The 21,519-nt window shown below is 41.2% G+C and overlaps 1 protein-coding gene across 3 annotated transcripts in view; it reads right to left on the bottom strand.

Annotated features, from left to right (window-relative positions):
• Window positions 1–1,713: 1,713 nt before the first annotated feature.
• Window positions 1,714–21,519, bottom strand: part of LOC129702875 (gamma-taxilin-like) — a 69,030-nt gene continuing 49,224 nt past the window's right edge. For all 3 annotated transcript variants that reach the window (XM_055644936.1, XM_055644937.1, XM_055644935.1), the window contains 6 exons: window positions 20,281–20,475; window positions 14,128–14,247; window positions 13,118–13,192; window positions 12,580–12,672; window positions 8,919–9,014; window positions 1,714–7,969 (listed from right to left, as the gene is read on the bottom strand). In XM_055644936.1, coding sequence (XP_055500911.1) covers window positions 7,634–7,969; window positions 8,919–9,014; window positions 12,580–12,672; window positions 13,118–13,192; window positions 14,128–14,247; window positions 20,281–20,475 — 915 coding nt within the window. In that variant the 3' untranslated portion in view covers window positions 1,714–7,633. The remainder of the gene's footprint in view (window positions 7,970–8,918; window positions 9,015–12,579; window positions 12,673–13,117; window positions 13,193–14,127; window positions 14,248–20,280; window positions 20,476–21,519) is intronic.

A 21,519-nucleotide genomic window follows, 5' to 3' on the forward strand; every position in this document is an offset into this window, starting at 1 on the left:
AAGATTTATTTGAGGTACAATACCGGCTGGATGATATGTCCAATCTGATTTTAACCACCCCTTCAAATAGTAGCATCAGAGAACCATCTTGAGCAACCAATCTTTGTTTAAAAACACTCCTTGGTCATAACACCCTTCTGTAAATCAATTGTTGATTTATTTGCCTCTGACTTTTGTCGCTTTCACCTTGTGTTCTGAAATATTAGGAAGACTATAGTTGATTCTTGTTTACATACATGCATTAAACCTAACACATTGGCCAATAAAGTTCATGCATAGGCAATGCCAACATTTATTTAAATATCTAATCAGTATTTGTCTAGTTGCAGCTTGAATTACAAAAAAAAGTTGTGTAACAGGTAAAGAAATATTAATGAGATGCTCATCTCTACCTACTTTTTTTTTGAATGAGAGGTATTAAAAGATGAATGTCACTGTAGAATTAGCTTTACTGAACCGACAAAATTGCAAAATGTTCTCAATATTCTAAAAGTTAATCTTTTAAGTTTTAAACTTTCCATATGTATAATCCAGTCAAAGACTAAATGAATGGACTGAACATTTAATTAAAAGGTGACATTTAGGAATAGTCCTGAAACCCTACAATTGAGATGAATGTCAAATAATATTTTCAAAAAGAAATGTCTTTCTACTAAACATTTTATATTAATTTTTTCTATACAAGTAATTTACAGTCTACGGCTGAGCTCATGTTGAATAACGGTCAATTAAACCTTGTAACTGAAATGGTGAATTGACAGCTAATGTAGAAATGGTGGCATAAATCACATCCTCACAGAAAGATAATGCCCAAATTTGAGAACTTCTCCTTCATACCTAGCAGTTTTGAAATAAATATCCTGCAGTTCCATAAAGTTGAGGTAAATTTAAGATTCCAGAGTTCACTTTACACATTTTGTTAATTCTCACCCAGAAATATTAAAATGCACATTGTCTTTATTTTCTTGTTAAATGGTGCAAGCTTTAATTCAAATATTGCTTGTCTTGCATCGTTCCAATGTGTTGCCAAAAAATTGGGCTCCCTAATGAGCAACGTTGGTCTTCTGCTGTTTTCAACTGCACTTCCTGGTCTCAGCCCTTTCTAAACTCAATCTCACTAATTTACACTCCTTCAAATTTGCCCTTTGATCATTTTAAAATTAAATTGCTCCATTATTGGTGGCAGTCTTTTTTGAATCAATGCTTTAAGAAATTCCCATCATAAACTTGTCCAGCTAGTTTTTCTTGAACAACTAAATGTTATTTATTGAAATGTTTCTTTTTTTTTTCTCTTCCCCTGTTATGTACTATGTTTACATATTCTGTTGTACTGCAGCAAGTAAGAATGTAATTGTCCCATCCGGAACATATGACAATAAAACACTCTTGACTCCTTGACTGAGATTTGGGGAAATTGTTCTAATCAGAGGCTAAGCTGCCTGTTTAAAACTCTAAATGTACTTTAAAAATGTAATAATACATGCAGCAGAAGAAATCAATAGCACATAGTCCTCAAATGTGATCAGCAACGACATCTGCTGTAGTAAAAGACTCATTTTTACTGGAGGCCAGGAAGAGCACTGCTTTCAAAGTGATGTGAATGTGGGTGAATGTATTTGAATATTACAGTGAAATGATATTTGGCAGGAATTCATGTAATGTGGATATGGGTGAAAGCCATAAAACTCAGTGAAAATGACAAGAAAGCAATAGTTATTATCCATAGTTGTATTTGTTGATTTTGCTCTTTACATCTCCTTAGGCAATAACATTTTAGATTCACATTTCAGGAATTCTACAAAATGTGTGAAAATTTGAAAGGAGCATGCTGTTCACCCACTCAAAGACTTGCCCAAAACCTGAATAAAAACAGATTTAAGCATTGACTATTTCTGCCTCACATTGTTTCACAGTAATTCTCTGCTACAATCTTCAGAGGTAGTTTTTTTTTGTTCTCATCACCTGAGGTTTCAATCACAGCAATGCAAGCTAAATGTAAAGGCATGAAAATCAAAAACTGCAAATGCTGGAACTAAAATAAAAAAACAAAATCAGCAAGTCAAGCCGCACCTGTGGGAAGAGAAACATTGTCCATTTCTCCACTCTGCCTTCCCATAGATGTAGCCTAACCTATTTAGTATTTCCAGCATTTCATTTAAGTGCACCATTATTACTTACTTGCCTCAGCAAAACAATAATCAACAGACAGTGAGCCGATTCCAAACAGGCAGTGTTAGGAAGATGTGCTATGTACCAAATATTCCTTTTATATTTTGCACCAACAGATGCAAAATATAACATTCCTAGTGGAGACTCAAGTTGTCTGAATCTTAATTACAATAAATTACAGGACAGCATCTGTAAATTGGGGTTAGGGATTAAATTTTTGGTTCCACACATTTAGGTAAAGACCAATATATAAAGCATTTCAAATGGGGTGCCAATTTTACTAATTTGCCTGTTCATGTGTGAGGGCCAGAGAATTTTTTTTTTTTTTTTTCTGTACTGAAATTTGTGTCTTAATTCCCCCTCACCTTCATAGGCTGCAGCATATGACCTCTAGGTCAGTATGATTTTTATAAGATGTATTGAACAGTTTAGAACCAGCTTAGTTAAGCCAGTCATGTGCCAAGTAAACATGTGAAAAGCAGAATATACCAGTTTCTCACTTGCTCAAGTGTGAATATGGAAGGAAAACTCTACAAAGCGGGTATATACAGGTCCATCAGAGATTTTATTTCAGCACCCTTGGTTCTGGTGCCTGTCTGAATTATCCATTTTACCAGACCAATAGGGGTCACTACCTCATAAGGGTTGAGTGATCCGCCGAGATACCAACCCACATGGCCAAGGAAACGGATCCTCCGGCTGGGCCAGAGATCCAGTGCCCAGGGGGCAAATTCGACCGCTGATTGGCCATGGAAGTCCTGATCCGCCACCTTACCTGGCCTATGCATCACATTTGCAGGTGCACATCCGGGGGGGAGGGGGGGGGGGAAGTGTACTCTTGTAATTTTGTACAGATTAAAGGAGATGCTGGTCCACCAGTTGTAGGGGGAAATCGATGGTGGACCTGTCTGCGGATTAATACACATCTCTGCCATTTTCCCCATCTGTTTGCCTCAATTTAAGACAGTTGTATGAAGATAAATCTACTCTTGTAACACATTGCCCCCGTGATTATTGTGCATGTGCAAGATCATGGAGAGGATAACTTTCTACTTTACCTCAATATCCACGTATATATGTTGCCAAATTCTACATGGGATGAAAAACCTTATTCCTTTTCACCATCTCTCACCCAGGTCCTCCCCTGATCTTTTAGCCCAGGGGCAAATCGGAATAATTGTATTGCCCCACCCCACCTCATCAACTCAATGGAAAAAATCCACAAAGGAGTGTAGGGGAACAGATTTGCCATTTTCAACATCACCATATTTACTAAACTGCAGCAAGTCATGCCCATCACCTTTATGAAAACAAAGCCACTTATTACATCTCACCCTTAGAGGAAGGAAATGTAGATGTACAGATACCACATTTTAGCCTCCCTTCCCTACTCTTCAAAGTTGTGACTACATGGTAAACAAGACATCCGCTATGACTTGGCAAAATCAATTTAAATTAAAAAAACACTGCTTTGAGATATAGTCTGTTTGTGCATTGTTAATGTATTGGGACTCTCCATAGATTGGGTGGTTGTCGCAAGATATTTCAAATCTAAACTTTAAACATGCTCTAAATATAAAATTATTTAGCACACTTCAGACCAAAACACTGATTATGTAAATAAGCATAAAGATGGCAGCAAGTAACTGTTCAAATAATCTTTAACAAGGCAGTTTAAATTCTAACAAAACTTCAGCCATAGACAAAAGGAATGACACAAAGTCTTGGGATCAGTTGAAATGTAGCTTCTGACACAACAAAAGCATATTTGGAATCACTCAAGTATTACTCAGGGAAATCACACGCATCTTGATTGATTGATAATGTTGACTAGCGGGATTTTATTGTCCCATACTGTATTAAGTATATACTTTAAAATTGATTGGAAAAAAAAAGGAAATGTTAATCACAGGAAGAGGATTTTACGTGTTCCCTAACCTAATAGGCAATATTGCCTCCTTGAAGCTGAGATGAATGACAATTTTGCTAGATAAAAACACATGTCACCAATGAGTATGTAGTCAATGCTCAATGGCACAGCAGCACAATGTAGTCTTACAATATTCTCTTAACCAGCACTTTAATGGCTGAGGAACTGCATCACCGACCTTGTGAATTGGTATCATTCACGTAGTGAGTAGCTGCTTCACCCCTGTACAATTTCACTTTATATAAAGTAGGCAGTAATTTTGCTGGACAAGTGCAAATATTATGCATTGATTAGAAAATGAGGTGAAACTATCCATCTGAGGGAATAGATTGCACAAATTTGTACTTTCAATAAAATATATTAGGTTGATTAATCTCTATATAAAAATGATCCCTGATATAAATGGGTCACTTTTTGAATTGTATAGTGCGGAAAAGTTAAATTAAGGCGCTAATTTCATTCAAACAAGGGATCTTGTTTATGAACTAGATTTAATAAAATCTAATTTAATATGGGCTTGCAAGTAACATTTATCTGATTGAGATTACATCACAACCAGTGGAAGTCCAGGTAAGTTTCACTGGTTTCGACAATTTGAAATGGATATACTACACTTTTGTTGGCCATACACTGGGACCTTCCAATCTGACATCAGGGTGTTATGGTGCTAGAATACAGGAAATGGTCGTACGGTACAAGGTACAGGTAAGAATGACCCGGATAAGGGTTAGCAATGGCTTAATTCCCCTGCAGTCCATCACCCAATGCAATCCAAGCTCTTTAGCCACCTGCATGTGCAAGATCCCACAATATCCTGTATGTAAAGGTGATCCAGATCTTATATTGCTTGGTGCTCAAGTGTGGATGCAGGCTGCAAGTACCGCTCAGTTTGCTCCAAAATATAACATCTTTATGTGCAACACTAGATTAATTGCAGGAATCACCTTGATTCACTTGCACTATCCACAGCCACCAAGCAACACATGCTGTGTTCCAGCAACTGAGTACAAATGGTTGTGCCTCAATTTAAAGTGATGGCTATAAAGATTGTTATTAATTTGGGGCCTTGGTATCTGGACACAGTCCTTTCTGGATCTACTGGTCACAAATGCAGTTTAAATTCAAATAGTATGGAGGTTAAAGTAAAGCTCTATTTGAAGAAGAGCTTTCGCAACATAGCTGTAGGTTCATAACATCCTTCAGGATGTGGTGTCGGATGAGGGAAAAAAGAGTGCAAATGTCCCAAGAATCAAGTGAAATATTTCAGATTACATAAAATGAGGGTCACACTACAAAGGAAACAAGTAAGCATTAAGCACACAATACGCAAGTTACCTCCCAAATGGAATAATAGGCCTTGTAAAGTCACGGTCACTTGTGACCGCATTTCATTGAGCACCAAAGCCAAGAGAGATCTACTAAAAGGAAAAGGACTTCCAGAAAGCATCACATGAAAGATGCACCAAATATCAACTCACTTGAAGTGTTGAATCAACAGCAACTCACAAGAAACTTCCTGTGCTATATCTACTAAAAATTGTGTTGGCTCCTTAGTGAATAAACTTCTTCCCTAGTTAGAAATTCTTCACTGCCTCCATTTCCAAAACATCTGTGATTTGTATGATCTTTATAATGATGTGATAGTGTTGATTAAAATAGGCTCATATACATTTCACGGGTAGACAAGAACTACAGCTGCTGGAGAGTCCAATTTGACAGAAGAGAAAGAGACGAGCTTCAGATTCTGCAGTGATGCATTAGATCATAAGCAAAGCTCAAGTAAGGAAGGAAAAACCTCTAACGAAGCAAGGTTGATCAGACCTATAAACATGAAACAGCATGGGCAAATAAAAATATTCTTAAACTATGTCCAGAAATACATCCAATTTGGAAAAACGTACCCTTCAGTCTTTCATTCCTCATCCAAATTAAATGCACATTGCGTGAGCAGAAATACTGGTTGCCCGAAGCCATCTGATCTTTCACAGTGCAAGAACAGAAATCCATGTCCCATGTTATGGACTACTAAACCAAATACGAGTCAGATAAATCAATGAACAGCAAGACAGAGAAAGAGAATTCAGAAAAGGAGAGCAGTACAATACATAATAGCTGCTCATTCCTTGAATGAAAATTATATCCTTGGCAGCTTATGATTACTTAGATCAGATAACAGAGGACAGATTATAAATAATTATGTATATTAAAAGCTAAAAGACCAGTTATTTGCCTTTCCAGACTGAGGCTCAGTCCAGCCACCTTATCAACCTGCCGACAATCCTGAGTTTGTATCTAAAAGATTTATATTCAAATTCTGTTCTACCACTATGCCAGAGACGTCAACATTTCATACCAAACTCACACTAGAACTGGGATAACAATTTACTTTTGATACCCTCGGGAAGCTAAAACAGGCATTTGGATCCAAATGAGGGGGATAGTCTAACCCATGACTCCTGTGCACCATATACCTGTGTCCAGCATCAACATCATTGAAAAATGCCAAAACCTATGCTCACAACTTGAAACAAGATGACCCTTAGCTTTGGTCTAGGTTCAAATCCTGTCCTGAGGTGCCATGGCTACATTAAATATTCTAGAGGCAAGTTTTCCCCATTATTCTCAAAAATAGAAATGGCTTGATGAAATAGGTTACAAAGATCAAATTTTAAAAGTTGCTAAAATGCAAATCAGGGTCAGTCTTCTCTCAAATTAACAAAAACTGCACGAATAACTTGATCCCAACACTAATAATCAAGTCAAAATCCCTGTAAGCTTTGTACTACTTTACTGCAGAAAAGAGAAAAGTAGAATGAATGGCACTCCAGTTCCTCACAGATTCAGGGTGTAATTAAGGAGGACAATTAATGGATATTGGACAGTGGAATTCAACAAGTGGTACAAATCTGCAAAAGGCTCAATGAACTAAAGATATGGAAAAACCTGCAACTCTGCAGAATATTTCAAACTCTCAACCTGTTTCCTATCAATTTATGCCCATCTGAAGTGATCCATTATACCTATGCCCAACTCTTACTTCTTTCATGCTTTAACTAGTCCTACATCCTCTCGGAGTTTCAACCAAGTAACAGCGTTGCTTTTTATCGGAGGTCTGGAGTTGAAAGATATAGCATCAGGAAACAATCTAAACTGTGGAAGCTCATCCCAAATAAACCCGATTGAAGTTAACACTGTTGGAATATCACTTTGCATTAAAAAAAACTCATATGTTAGTTAAATTACATGAAAATGTTCACATCTCAGAACAAGTATTGAAAGTATCCAGGTGGATATCAATGCCAAAAAAACATTAAAAAATGAAGCATTATGAATATTTATAAAGGAGACTAACTTGACCCACCATACAGCTACCAGAACCACATAAATTCCTTTTATCCCCTAAGAAAATACAGATATGGTAGAAAAATGTGTAAGAAATTCTCACCACAAAGCCAATAAGTACCAAGAACAAGTCAAACAATAATTACACAAAAATATATAACTCCACATAATTTCTTTTTAAAGCAGATAACTTTAGTCAACAGAATCAATGCCTGAAGCTATCACAGCATTTTCTAGATCTCCAGTTGAACACTTTTGATCTAAAATAGCTGGAACACAAGACTGGTTTCCTTCTCCTTCCTGAATTATTGTGTTCACTTCAGCCATTTCTGAGGAATCTGGTGAGTTGCAAGCCTGGTATTCCTCTTCTGTCAGATTCAAGGTCCCATCGTTTCCTGAAAGCTGACACTGAAGAACCTCCACTCTTTTATTCAGATCATTTCTCTCCGTTTGCAAAGCTCTGCAAAGCTTTTCCAGCCGCTCCAGTTTCACTTGAAGACCTTTATATTCCTTGTCTCGAAGGGTTTTCTGTAAAAATTGAAGAAAACCCAAATCAGGTAAAAACAAGGATTTTGGCATGTTACAAACTCCTGACTTTAACCTCATACTTAATTTTAAACATGAGGTCCTGTACAAGGATTGAATTATTGGATAATATATAGAACTGAAGACCTGTTGTCAAGATAGACAGACATAAGGTGCTACTGTGGTACAAAATATTTTCCCCCATGCCCTTGAAATCCATTGAACAAATATGTGTCACTAGCATAAATTTAGACAACAGATATAGCTTCAAACGTAAAAATCAGATATTGCACAATAGACTAATATTGCTATTGAAAAATAGAGAAGTCATACGGTACCTTTAATTTTATTTACATACAAGAACTCTGGAATTCAACAAATATGAAAATTACTAACAAGCAGAATTCCTTTCCTTCCAATTTACTGAGAATTGGCTCTTGAGCTAAGAACATCTGCAGTTCCAAAATACTTCCAGCTCCCCAATTGCAGTGTTCCTTCAATGTAATGTGCTGCAGATGAAGGCACTTTAATTTCTGATTGATGAATGTTAGTGTGCAACACGTCTTCAACCCGGCGCTAAAGCAGGTTTCTTAATTCCCTCTTTCAATCGTCAAGAGCAGTTTGCTTGGGAAGAATTATTAACCAGAAGATAGATCCTATTTAAAAGTGATTGATGTGCCTTTAATTTACCAGCAAATATATCTCATTGCAAGTTTTTCTCTGCCTCGCCCTCATTGCTCCATTTTAATATTTCAGAAATACACTAAAATTCAATGCCCCTGAATTTTCAGTATACACTAATTACAAATTCAGTGCATGAATAATGTTCGGGATCCATCTCAAAACAGGTCTTTACAAATGCATCTCGTGGCGAATTAGATTTGGGATGTTTTGCACAAAGTGTAGGCTGTGCAATGCAGATACAAACTGCTAGCAAAGAAATGATACACACCTCCTCGGCCATCTGTAAGAGTGCTTTGTTATTGTTCTCCCATTTAGTGCGCCACACTGTGGTTTCTTTTTCCAGTTTCTTGATTTTCTTGGTCATCTAATGAGGAAGAAGAAGAAAAATCCCTTTCAGTCTGACCAGACAGAAACATTATCCCGATAGATTTATCTTCATGCAAATCACATATACGAATGAAACCTTCTCCTGAAGCAAGTTTCCATTTTACATATTCTCTATAGGAAGATCATTCACTTCCTTCCCTTGAACCAGCCAAATAGGCTTTGATCAATCTATGTGCTCTAATGCCACATTTACATTGCATTTATTAGTGTATACACAATGTCAAAAACATGTTCGTCAATTTCTGATGGTACCAACTTGAACAAATTGAGATAAGATCTCAGTGAGACTGTTATGTAAGGATTAATTAAGTTGTCTTCAGTCATGGATATTACAGGATGCCCAGTTCTACTTTAAGCTGAGAAAGAAGTCAGCTCTACAAATTTCATCTTGCACAGAGGCAACAAAACTGTTAGGTCTTACTGTCAACATCAAATAAAATGGAAGCAATTTAAACTTTGAGATTCACTGACTTTTGTCATTGGACAAGACTCTTGCTGCATTGGACAAGACTGTACGGCGACAGGCGCGGGCACACCGCGACGCCCTGTGTCTCCCTTTCAAGGGAGATGCTAAAAATGCATTTCGTTGTCTCTGTACTGTACACTGACAATGACAATAAATTGAATCATTTCATTTCATTTCATTTCTTGTAGAAAGTTACAACTGTATTTTGAGAGTCTCCAAACCAAGCTACTGGGAAAAATACAAGTGCACATGCATGTTTGACATGCATACTTCAAGTGTGCTTCATCCTGTCAACTAAGTTTCATGGGATACTATACACGTTTAGCAAGGAAGTGGGAATCAGATACCACAACAGCATAAAGCAATCACAACACTGATTTACCAGAGTACCATGCTATCATTGGTTGTCAACGAATCCAGGCAAGAGATCCACCACCAGCAACCATTCAGCTTAATCATGAGTAATGAACTGGACCAATGTAAATCTGTTCAACTTTGAGATTCTAAACCTCATAATGAGTTCAGGTTTTGGTCATTTCCCCAGAGCAAAATCATTATTTTGTTTAGTTTAGAGATACAGCAGGGAAATAGACCCTTCGGCCCATCGAGTTTGTGCCAATCAGCGATCCCCGCACACTAACACCATCCTACATACACTAGGGACAATTTACAATCATGTCAAGCCAATTCACCTACAAATCTGTACGTCTTTGGAGTGTCGGAGGAAACAGGAGATCCTGGAGAAAACCCACGCAGGTCACGGGAAGAACATACAAACTCCGTACAGATAAGCATTCGTGGTCAGGATCAAACCCGGGTCTCTGGTGCTGTAAGGCAGCAACTCTACCACCGTGCCGCTCATTCTCTTAAGCGATGGCACGGCCACATCATTTAGTTAATGACTTTCTCAGGTTGATTGGGGCAATCTGGACAGCCAGAAAGGGGGCTACGTGAGGATGCTGTTCATAGACTACAGTTCAGCCTTCAACACGATAGTCCTCACCAGACTGGCCGGGAAGCTAATGGAATTGGGGCTCAACACCTCCCCCTGTGTGCCTGGGTCCTGGACTTTCTCACCGCCAGGCCCCAGGTAGTCAAGATGGGAGGGAATACATCGAAGTCCCTCACCCCGAGCACAGGATCGCCCCAGGGTTGCGTCCTCAGCCCCCTATTGTACTCCCTGTACACACATGACTGTGGCTAGGTTCAGCTCCAACTCAATAATTAAGTTTGCTGATGACACTGTGGTGGTGGGCCTGATCTCAGACGACGATGAGAAGGCCTACCAGGAGGAGGTGGCTGGTCTAGCACTCTGGTGCCAGGATAACAGCCTCCCCTTGAACATCAAAAAAATGAAGGAGCTGATCATAGACTTTAGGAGGGCACATCATCCGAGGACGTACACTCCATTGAGGATAAATGGGGATCCTGTGGATAGGCTGAACTGTTTTAAATATCTGGGAGTCCACATCTCCGAGGATATGACATGGTCATCACACGCCTCAGCACTGGTGAGTAAGGCAAGGCAGCGCCTTTACCACCTTAGGCAGTTTAGGAAATTCAGAGTGTCTCCGAGGATCCTCCAGTGCTTCTACGCAGCGGCGGTGGAAAGCATCTTGTCCGGGAACATTACCATCTGCTTTGGGAATTGCTCTGCCAAGGACAAGAAGGCTCTGCAGAGAGTAGTGCGATCGGCCAAATGCACTATGGGAACTTCACTTGCCCCCCTGCAGGAACTATACATCAGGAGGTGCAACTCCAGAGCCAACAATATCATGAGAGACCCCTTCCACCCTTGCAATGGACTGTTCCAGCTGCTACGGTCAGGCAAACGCCTCCATTGCCATGCGGTGAGAACGGAGAGGTTGAGAAGGAGTTTCTTCCCAGAGGCCATTCGGACTGTAAACGCCGATCTCACCAGGGACTAACTCTACTGAACGTTTTTCCTTCCATTATTAATTATGTAAAAGAATATGTGTGTTATGATTGTGTTTATAGTTTGTTTGGTTGTTTGTCTTTTTGCACAAAAGTCCGCGAGCATTGCCACTTTCATTTCACTGCACATCTCGTATGTGTATGTGACAAATAAACTCGACTTGACTTGACTTGACTTGAAGGGGAGGGTGAGCAATGTTTGCCTGGCTCTATACAACCTAATTCTGGTGCGCAGACAACAACCTCCAGCTTAATACTTCAAAAACCTTAGAAATCATCATAGATTTCAGACGCAAACAAAACCCCAAACCCCCGGTCCATGTCAACTCCCATCCCATAACCTCCACAAACTCATTTAAGTTTCTGGGCACCTATATCTGCAATAATCTAAAATGGCACATCAACGCAGACCACATCATCAAGAAAGGACAACAACGCCTATACTTCCTCAGACAGCTCAAAAAGTTCAGAGTCCACAAACACCTCCTGGTCCGTTTTTATCAATCCATCATTGAAAGCATCATCACCTCCTCAATCACAGTCTGGTACGGAAACACTGACAGTCACTCACTACACAGATTACAGCGCATTGTCTCCAAGGCCTCCAGGATCATCAACTCCCCCCTCCCCTCAATCCATTCCATTCACCTCCAACGTACCTCAAAACGGGCAATAAAGATCATCTCGGACCCCTCCCATCCAGCAAACCACCTTTTCCAGTCTCTCCCTTCAGGGAGGCGCCTCAGGTCTTGCTACAAAATCCACCCGCTTTAAAAACAGTTTCTTCCCCTCAGCAATAAGAACACTCAATTCCCTCCAATAACAGTCAATATTAAGGACTTTTGATGTATACAGTGTCTTGTCTATGGTCTTTGTCTGTTCTTTTGCACTATGTATTGTTGGTGAGATTTGTGATTTGTGATGTGGTATGGATGCACTTTATTACTGTGATCTGTGTTGTTATTAGTGTTAATGTGACTAAAGCAGTGTACCATCATGTACCGAACCCAAATACCACCAACCCTGGTCGTGTGGTAAATAAAGATTCTATCTATCTATCTACAAGATTATTAAAATACACTGCTAAAATATTATTATGGAGTTGAACAAGGCAGATTCGCAATGGCAACTTTGAATTTACCTTTTCCATTTCCTGCCTGAATGTCGTGAAGACCTCATTGCTCTTTGCCAGTGTCGTCTGAAATTCTTCAAACTTATCCATATAGAGTGAAAGCTTGAAAACAAACACCATAGTCAATAAATAAATAGGCTGATGACAAGTAAGATTAACTCACACCAATCTAGTCAGTTATGCTCCCTCAAGCAAATGGTTCTAGCGCCATTTTTCATAATACAAATCCAAGTTGTTATAAAGGTAGCGATCTTAACTTGACCATAAAGGCCTACGTGTGAGTTCATCAGGATGCCCCGAATCACAATGTTATTCTCTCCCCACAGATTCTAACTGTGTCCTATTCCTCCCCTCTCACCTCTTTATATTGCCTATCTTCTATCTACACTCAGTCCTAATTCAAGGTCGTTACTTGATATTTTGGCCATACCTTTGCCTCCACAGATGCTGCTTGACCAGCTGAGTTCTTCCAGCAGTGTATTTTAAATTAGTTGACTGAGCTGGCAGGGTGAGGAAATATTGAGGACAACTAACTGCATGTACATACCTGTTGCTTCAGATGTCCCTCCTGTCGCTTCATGAATTCACATGTGTGCCTCAATTCAGTGGCTTCTTTTAGCAGCTATTAAAACAGGTCAAAACAGAAATAGGTAATTTCTAACGTCGAGACACATCATCTTCATACTTCGGCAACAATTTCCTTTGTGTTCTAACAACGCCAATGTCGTTTGAAAACCTGGATGAAATTCTCAAAACTGTGCAATTTATGTGTTCAATTGAAATAAGTGCTAGGAAAGGCATCTCATACTGTACTTGTAATATGATACACTAGACAGACAGCATTTTCAGCCTTGAGGTTTTGTTGGAAACATTAAGTACTGGGTGCCTCCAGAAGAAAAAGGACATTAAGAAAAGGTGCAGAAGCAGCCTTAGTTTATCAGGCATAACTGATCATGGATTAAGCTTGTGGACTCAGGAACCTAAAATTGGGTCTTCACTTTTACTGGGAGTTTAAACAAAAAAGAGAAATAATATTTAAATCGAACCAACTGAAGCCTTAGCGTCTGTGTCACATGCTTAAAGAAACATGTCCAGCTAAGTACTTGAATAGTACACATTACTGCAAACTTGAACACATTTTCGCATTTACTCCGAGCCTCTATTTCCTCCTGCCAGGCACCCTTTCCAAAGTTGAAGCAGGCAAATGACTGCCAGATGGTTTGGAACCAGCTGCTGAGGTGGGGCACAGATAGACCTGGATAACTAGTAGCAAAGGTACATTATTAATATCACAAAATGGAGATTGGTTACAGAGAAAAAGTAAAACAGCACGCTGCTGCAGATGCCATTTGCAAAACCACACTATTTACACTGGTGTTTTTTGTGAATGGGCATTAAAAACTTTAGAGGACACAAAAACCCTTTCAATATCCATGTATGGCAGGGAGCAGAGGGCAGGGGCTACACACAGGAAAATGTTGCATTTACAAAATTGAAAAAGTACAGCATCAGTAGAGATATGGAAAATGTCCTAAGAAAAACCCCGCCTTCACTTACAATCTCCAACTCCCTGTGATGTTCCTCATCCACCTCTTTCATAATCTCTGTAGTTCGCTGTAGTTTGGCGTCAACCAGTTGTTGTTGTAATTCCTTGTGCTTGAACACCTTGTCGATGTGCTGTAGAGTAAATGGGAGAAAGCACATCAACATAAACCAAGGTTTGCAAATCACCCAGGCAGAAAGCATCAGTTTCCGTTACTAAAACAAATCACATAAACAGATCCATTTAAAAACTGCCTTTGCTCGCTGGCAGGGAATTCTTTCAACCCATCAGCAATAACAAGAGCAATTAGATTCAAGTGCCTAGACAAAGTAAATAACTTTAAGTTTATTTTCTTCCTGTTACTCAGAGTACCTGAAATTTGAAGCTGCTATAAACACCTTCACTGCTGATCACAGGGTATTGAACAGGTCTATGCAAAATAAATAACCTCATTTTATAACAAAATAAAAACTGTAAATCCAAAATAAAGCAAGAAATGCTGTGAGCAATCAGCAGGTCAGGCAGCACCAGCATCAATTCCGAAGACTGAAATTTAACCTAATTTCTCCTTTTATGCAAGCTGCCTGATTTTCTCCAGCATTTTCTACTAGATTCATTTAAAAGCCAGGCCTTTTCATTAAGCAGGTCTGGAACTACATCTGTATTTTAGTTTAGTTTAAAGATACAGAGAATTCAGAAAATATTCAGACCCCTTCACATTTTCCACATTTTGTTACGTTACAGCCTTATTCTAAAATGGATTAAATTCATTTTTTTTATCATCAATCTACACAATACCTTATAACAAAAAAGCAAAAATGGGTGTATAGAAATGTTTGCTAAGTAATTAAAAATAAATAACTGAAATATCACATTTACATGCGTATTCAGACCCTTTACTCAGTACTTTGTTGAGGCACCTTTGGCAGCGATTACAGCCAAGTCTTCTTGGGTAATGACACTACAAGCTTGGCACACCTGTATTAGGGTAATTTTTCCCATTCTTCTTTGCAGATCCTCTCAAACTATGTCAGGTTGGATGGGGAGCGTCGATGCACAGCTATTTTCAGGTCCCTCCAGAGATGCTCGATCAGGTTCAAGTCTGGGCTTTAGCTGGGCCACTCAAGGACATTCAGACTTGTCACGAAGCCACTCCTGCATTATCTTAGTTGTGTGCTTCGGGTTGTTGTCCTGTTGGAAGGAGGAACTCCACTCCAGTCTGAGGTCCAGAACGCTCTGGAGCAGGTTTTCATCAAGGATCTCTGTACTTTGCTCCGTTCATCTTTCCCTCCATCCTGACTAGTCTCCCAGTTTCTGCTGCTGAAAAACATCCCCACAGCATGATGCTGCCACCACCAAGCTTCACCATAGGTATGATATTGACCGGGTGATGAGCGGTGCCTGGTTTCCTCCAGACGTGACGCTCGGCATTCAGGCCAAATGATCAGTCTGAAGAAGGGTTTTGGCCCGAAACGTTGCCCATTTCATTTGCTCCATAGATGCTGCTACACCCGCTGAGTTTCTCCAGCACTTTTGTCTACCAAAGAGTTCAATCTTGGTTACATCAGACCAGAGAATCTTGTTTCTCATGCCTTTTGGCAAACTCCAAGCAGGCTGCCATGTGCCTTTTACTAAAGAGTGGCTTCCATCTGGCCACTCTACCATAAAGGCCTGATTGGTGGAGTGCTGCAGATATAGTTGGCCTTCCGGAAGGTTCTCCCATCTCCACAGAGGAACTCTGCAGCTCTGTCAGAGTGACCAAGGCCCTTCTCCCCAGATTGCTAAGTTTGGCCGGGCGGCCAGCCCTATGAAGAGTCCTGGTGATTCCAAAGTTCATCCATTTAAGAATGACGGAGGCCACGGTGCTCTTCGGGACCTGCAATGCTGCAGAAATTGTTTTATACCCTTCCCCAGATTTGTGTCTCGACACAATCCTTTCTGGGAGGTCTATGCACAATTCCTTCGTCTTCATGGCTTGGTTTTTGTTCTGCCATGCACTGTCAACTGTGGGACCTTATATAAACAGGTGTGTGCCTTCCAATCAATTTAATTTACCACTGGTGGACTCCAATAAACTTGTAGGAACATCTCAAGGATAATCAATGGTAACAGGATGAACCTAAGCTCAATTTTGAGTGTCATAGCAAAGGGTCTGAATACTTATGTAAAAGTGATATTTGAGTTATTTCTTTTAAAATATTTTGCAAAAAATTCTGTACACCCGTTTTCACTTCTTCATTTTGGGGTGTGTAGATTGATGATAAAAAAAAATAATTTAATCCATTTTAAAATAAGACTGTAACATAAAAAAATGTGAAAAAAGTGAAGGGGTCCGAATACTTTCTGTGTGCACAGTACAGCGTGGAAACGGATCCTTCAGCCACCGAGTCCACACCGACCCCGACCAATGAACGCACATCTTTGGCATGTGGGAGGAAAATGGAGCATTCGGAGAAAACCCATGTAGTCACAGGGATAATGTACAGACTCCGTACAGACAGCACCCCTGGCCAGGATCGAACCTGCGTCTCCGGCCCTGTAAGACGGCAACTATACCGCTGCCTGTGCATTTATTTTAGATAAACAGCAAAACAATTTCCGTCTTTTTACTTCGCATCATGCACCTGTGTGCAGATTTACCTTCTCCCTGGCAATAATTATATTTCATGGACAGCCACGCACAGACAGCTTGGCAAATACACCTTCATTGACCATATTTTTAATTTAAAAGTGGGAAACAAGGAACTGCAGATGCTGGTTTATAAAAGAAAACACAGAGTCCGAGAGTAACTCAACGGGTCAGACAGCATCTCGGCATAATGTGGACAGGCGACGTTACGGGTCAGGGCCTGTCTTCAGACTGATTATAGGGGGGGGGGGGGGGGGGGGGGGGGAGTAGGAAATCTGGAAGAGAGAAGGGGCAGTACAACACCTGGCAGGTAATAGGATAATACGGGCGAGGAGGGTTATTTGTTAGGCTGGACAAAGGCCAGAGATGAAAAGGCAGAAGGTGTGAGACAAAAGGAATGAAAAGTTGTGAACTGTGAAGCTGTAGGGGGAGGGAGTAGGTGCAAGTCCCAGTGGGGCACAAGGGTTTGAGGGGGGGGGGGGGGGGGGGGGGGGGGCTAGAAGAAAGTTAGAAGTATGGAAAAGCAGGACATAGCCTCACATGTAATAGGGCGTAACAGGTAAGGAGGGTTTCAATATCTCAGTCTCTGCCACATCTGCTCCCAAGTTGAGGCGTTCCATTCTTGGACATCCGAGATGTCCATGTTTTTTAGAATATGTGGTTTCCCCTCTGCTGTCATAGATGGATCCCACACACGCTTCTCCAGTGTCCTGTAGTTTTGCTCTCGCTCCCCCTCCCCCAGATAGAACAAGGATAACTGGTCCTCACCTTTCACCCCACCAGCCTCTGCATCCAAGACATTCGCCGACATGTCCACTACCTTCAATGTGATCCCACCACCAGTTACATCTTCCCATCCCCACCCCTTTCCACCTTCTGCAGAGACTGTTTCCTTCGCAACTCCTTGGTTCACTCATCCCTTACCACCCTCTCCTCAGGTATTTTCCCCTGCAACAGCAGGAGATGTAAACACATGTTCCTATACCTCCCACCATCCAAAGATCCCAAAGGTTCTTCCAGGGAGATAGACGTCCTGTGCACTTTCTCTAACCTCATGTACTGCATCTGGTGTTCCCAATGCAACCAAGTGTGACTCGGCAACCATTTTGTTAAACATTTGCGCCTGGTCTGCCAAGGCCTGCAGGATCTCCAGGTTGCTATCCATTTTAACCCCTCTTCGGATTCCCATACTGACCTCTCGGTTCTTGGCCTCCTCCATTAGATGACTACATAACTCTCCCCCTCTCCTTCAACTATAAAATGCACCCCTTCCTCCCCACCACAACCCCTCCCCCCCCATTGCCCCATCTGGACTTGCAGTTATTTCTCCCCTCCCCTACATTTGTTCCACTAGCTTCAGATTGCAACTCTTCAATCATTTTGTCTCACCTTCTGGTTTTTGTCCAGTTCCTAAAAATGTTTCAGCCCAACTCGCCCTCACCTGCCAACAATGTCCCAGCTACACTAATAATAATAATAATGGATGGGATTTATATAGCGCCTTTCTAGATACTCAAGGTGCTTTACATCGCATTATTCATTCACTCCTCAGTCACACTCGGTGGTGGTGAGCTACTTCTGTAGCCACAGCTGCCCTGGGGCAGACTGACGGAAGCGTGGCTGCTAATCTGCGCCTACGGCCCCTCTGACCACCACCAGTCATTCACACACAGGCAAAGGTGGGTGAAGTGTCTTGCCCAGGGACACAACGACAGTATGCACTCCAAGTGGGATTCGAACTGGCTACCTTCCGGTCGCCAGCCGAACACTTAGCCCATTGCGCCACCTGTCGTCCCACTAGTACCACTTGCCTGTGCTTGATCCATATCCCTCCAAACCTGTCCTATCAATGTACCTGTCTAACTGTTTCTTAAACAATGGGATAGTCTCAGCCTCAACCACCTCCTCTGGCGGCTTGTTCCATACACCCTCCACCCTTTGTGCGAAAAAGTCACCCCTCGGATTCCTATTAAATCTTTTCCCCTTCAACTTGAACCTATAGCCTCTGGTCCTCGATTCCCTACTCTGGGCAAACGACTGTGCATCTACCCAATCTATTCCTCTCATGATCTTATAAACCTCTATAAGATCACCCCTTTTCCTCCTGTTGCTCCATGGAATGGAGACGCAGCCTACTCAACCTCTCCCTATAGCTCACACCCTCTAGTCCTGGCAACATCCTCGTAAATCTTTTCTGAAACCTTTCAAGCTTGACAATATCTTTCCTATAAGATGGTGCCCAGAAAGGATCACAATATTTTAAATGCGGTCTCACCGCCTTTCTTCCAGCTTTGTCCTTCCCTCCCTACAACCCCTGAAGAAGTGTCCCAACACGAAATGTTGCCTATCCATGTTCTCCTCAGATGCTGCCTGACCCGTTGAGTTACTCCAGCATTCGGAGTCTTCTCTCAACCAAAATTAAAATACAGTTGAGATGCTCCCAAGTCTTTAAGCCTCAGATGCTTGCCACTTTACTACAAGTGGCCAATTTGCCTCCAGTCAAATTTACAAAAGTATTGACCAACATTTGCAAAAGCAGCCACACCTGAACCTAAGATACTGGGCAAGCAGCACCTAATCCATTTTAGATGTTGCATTCATGGTGGTGACTAACAATGCTAGATGTATTCAAGAGAGAGTTGAATTAGGGCTAATGGAATCGGGGGATATGGAGAGAAAGCAGAAAGGGGGTACTGAATTTGGATGATCAGCCATGATCATATTGAATGGCAATGCTGGCATGAAGGGCCGAATGGCCTACTCTTGCACCTATTTTCTATGTTTCTAGATTACCAGTTTTGCACATTTATTACAATACAATAATTATTTGATAACAACCAGTCTGAACTGTTGGCTCGCATCAGATAATCCAACAGTTGTCATGTGCATTAACACAATTCTGAAAGCTAGAATGGATATTATTTTACAGGAGTGACTTCTCTACTTCCTTAGAAGATTGAGTAGATTTGGTATGTCGTTGAATACTCTTAAACTATTGTATGGTAGCGAGCATATTGACGGATTACATCATGGCCTGGTTCGACAGTTCGAACATCCAGGAACGAAGGAGGTTATAAAAAGTGAATGCCACCCAGTCCATCATGGGTACCGACCGCCCCACCATCCAAGGGATCTCTAGGAGGTGCTGCCTCAAAAAGGCATTCTCATGGACCCACACCACCCTGGCCACACACTTCACATTTCATTCTGCCATTGGGAAGGTGGTATAGGAGTCTGAAAACTGTAATGTCCAGGTTTAGGAACAGCTTCTTCCTTACAACCATTGAATACTACAAACTCCAACTAAACTCCAAATTGCTCAAGGGACTTGGGGCTTTGTTTCTGGGTTTTTTTTGCACCATATTATTTACTTGTTTTGTTTTAAACTTGTTGTTGTTGTTTATTCCAGTGTTCACCGAGTACTATGTTTACATATCGGTTGTGCCGCTGCAAGTAAGAATTTCCCTGTTCCGTTTCGGGACACATGACAATAAAAGACTCTTGGCAGCAACACAAGCATATCACAATCTCAACTCACCTCTTCGCGCAGCTCGTACTGTTCGATGAGCTTCTTCAGCTGCTCAGCAAGTTCAATGTTCTCTTGTCGCAGCTTTGTGTTGTGCAGGTTATGCTGCTCCATCTGGGCCTGAATTTCATTGAGGGTCATCTGAAAATGTGCCGTCACTTCCTTGCGCCGCTCTTCCTCTTCGCGAGCTCGCTGCAGGTTCTCCTCCTGCACAAGTTACAAGTACGTTTGCAGTCAGCGTGCTGCTACGGGTGAATTCATGCAGCAAAAGTGAAAAATGGATCAGGATGATTGGGCAGGGAGTTTGAAAGTGAATGGCGAAGTACACCCCCCCCCCCCCCCCCCCCCCCCCCCCCCACTGTGACGCTCAGGCTGAACCCCGATTCCCCCACACTTAACCCGGGCTGAACCCCGACCTCCCCATGACCCAGGGCTCAATCCTGACCTCCCGTGCTTTCTATCTGGAGTTTGCACGTTCTTCTCATGACCTCATAAGTTTTCTCTGGGTGCTTTGGTTTCCTCTCTCATCCCAAAGATGTGCGAGTTTGCAGGTTAATGGCTGCTGCAAATTACCCCGAGTATGCAGCAGAATCAGGGGAATTGATGGGTGTGTGATGTTGATGAGATTTTGCTGGCACAGAGTCAAAAGGCCAAATGGCCTCCTGATAAGATACAATTTGAAAAGCATAAAGAAATCTGGGTGACTTCAATGTTAAAACAGGCAAAGACATGGAAATAAAGACAGTAGGACATAAAGCATAAGTATAAATGACATTTATAAAATCTTCAATAATTAAAGCTTGGATAAAAACGCTACACAAATTAGTTTGCTGCCAGCGATTAATATTTTTAAAAGGGTAGATGGATATCAAATAATAAGAATTTGCTTCTGTATAAATACAGTAACCTTCCATGCCGTGAATAAGCATTGCTTGCATAAAAATCAAAGTTGATGAATAAGTGTGAGGGGGAATCATTTATAGGGGCACAAATTCTGACTCAATGTAGAAACTTTGAACCAGGTGACAAGAAGCCATCCCATCAAAGCCAATTACCAATAAAGGAGATCATGGATGACCTATTATTTAGACCAATATATCAAATGTTCCCCCATAATCCACAATATCTTTGGCCAAAAATCTTTCCTCATCCGGTCCATACCCGCTGTCAGAGGAGCATCCCAATTGTGCCATTCCCCCTCCTCATATTTCCCTGTAACTCTGCCACTTACCTTCTCTCGTGCAGATCAAT

This window comes from Leucoraja erinacea, chromosome 13 (genome assembly GCF_028641065.1).
Source record: "Leucoraja erinacea ecotype New England chromosome 13, Leri_hhj_1, whole genome shotgun sequence".
In the NCBI taxonomy this organism is placed as follows: domain Eukaryota; kingdom Metazoa; phylum Chordata; class Chondrichthyes; order Rajiformes; family Rajidae; genus Leucoraja; species Leucoraja erinaceus.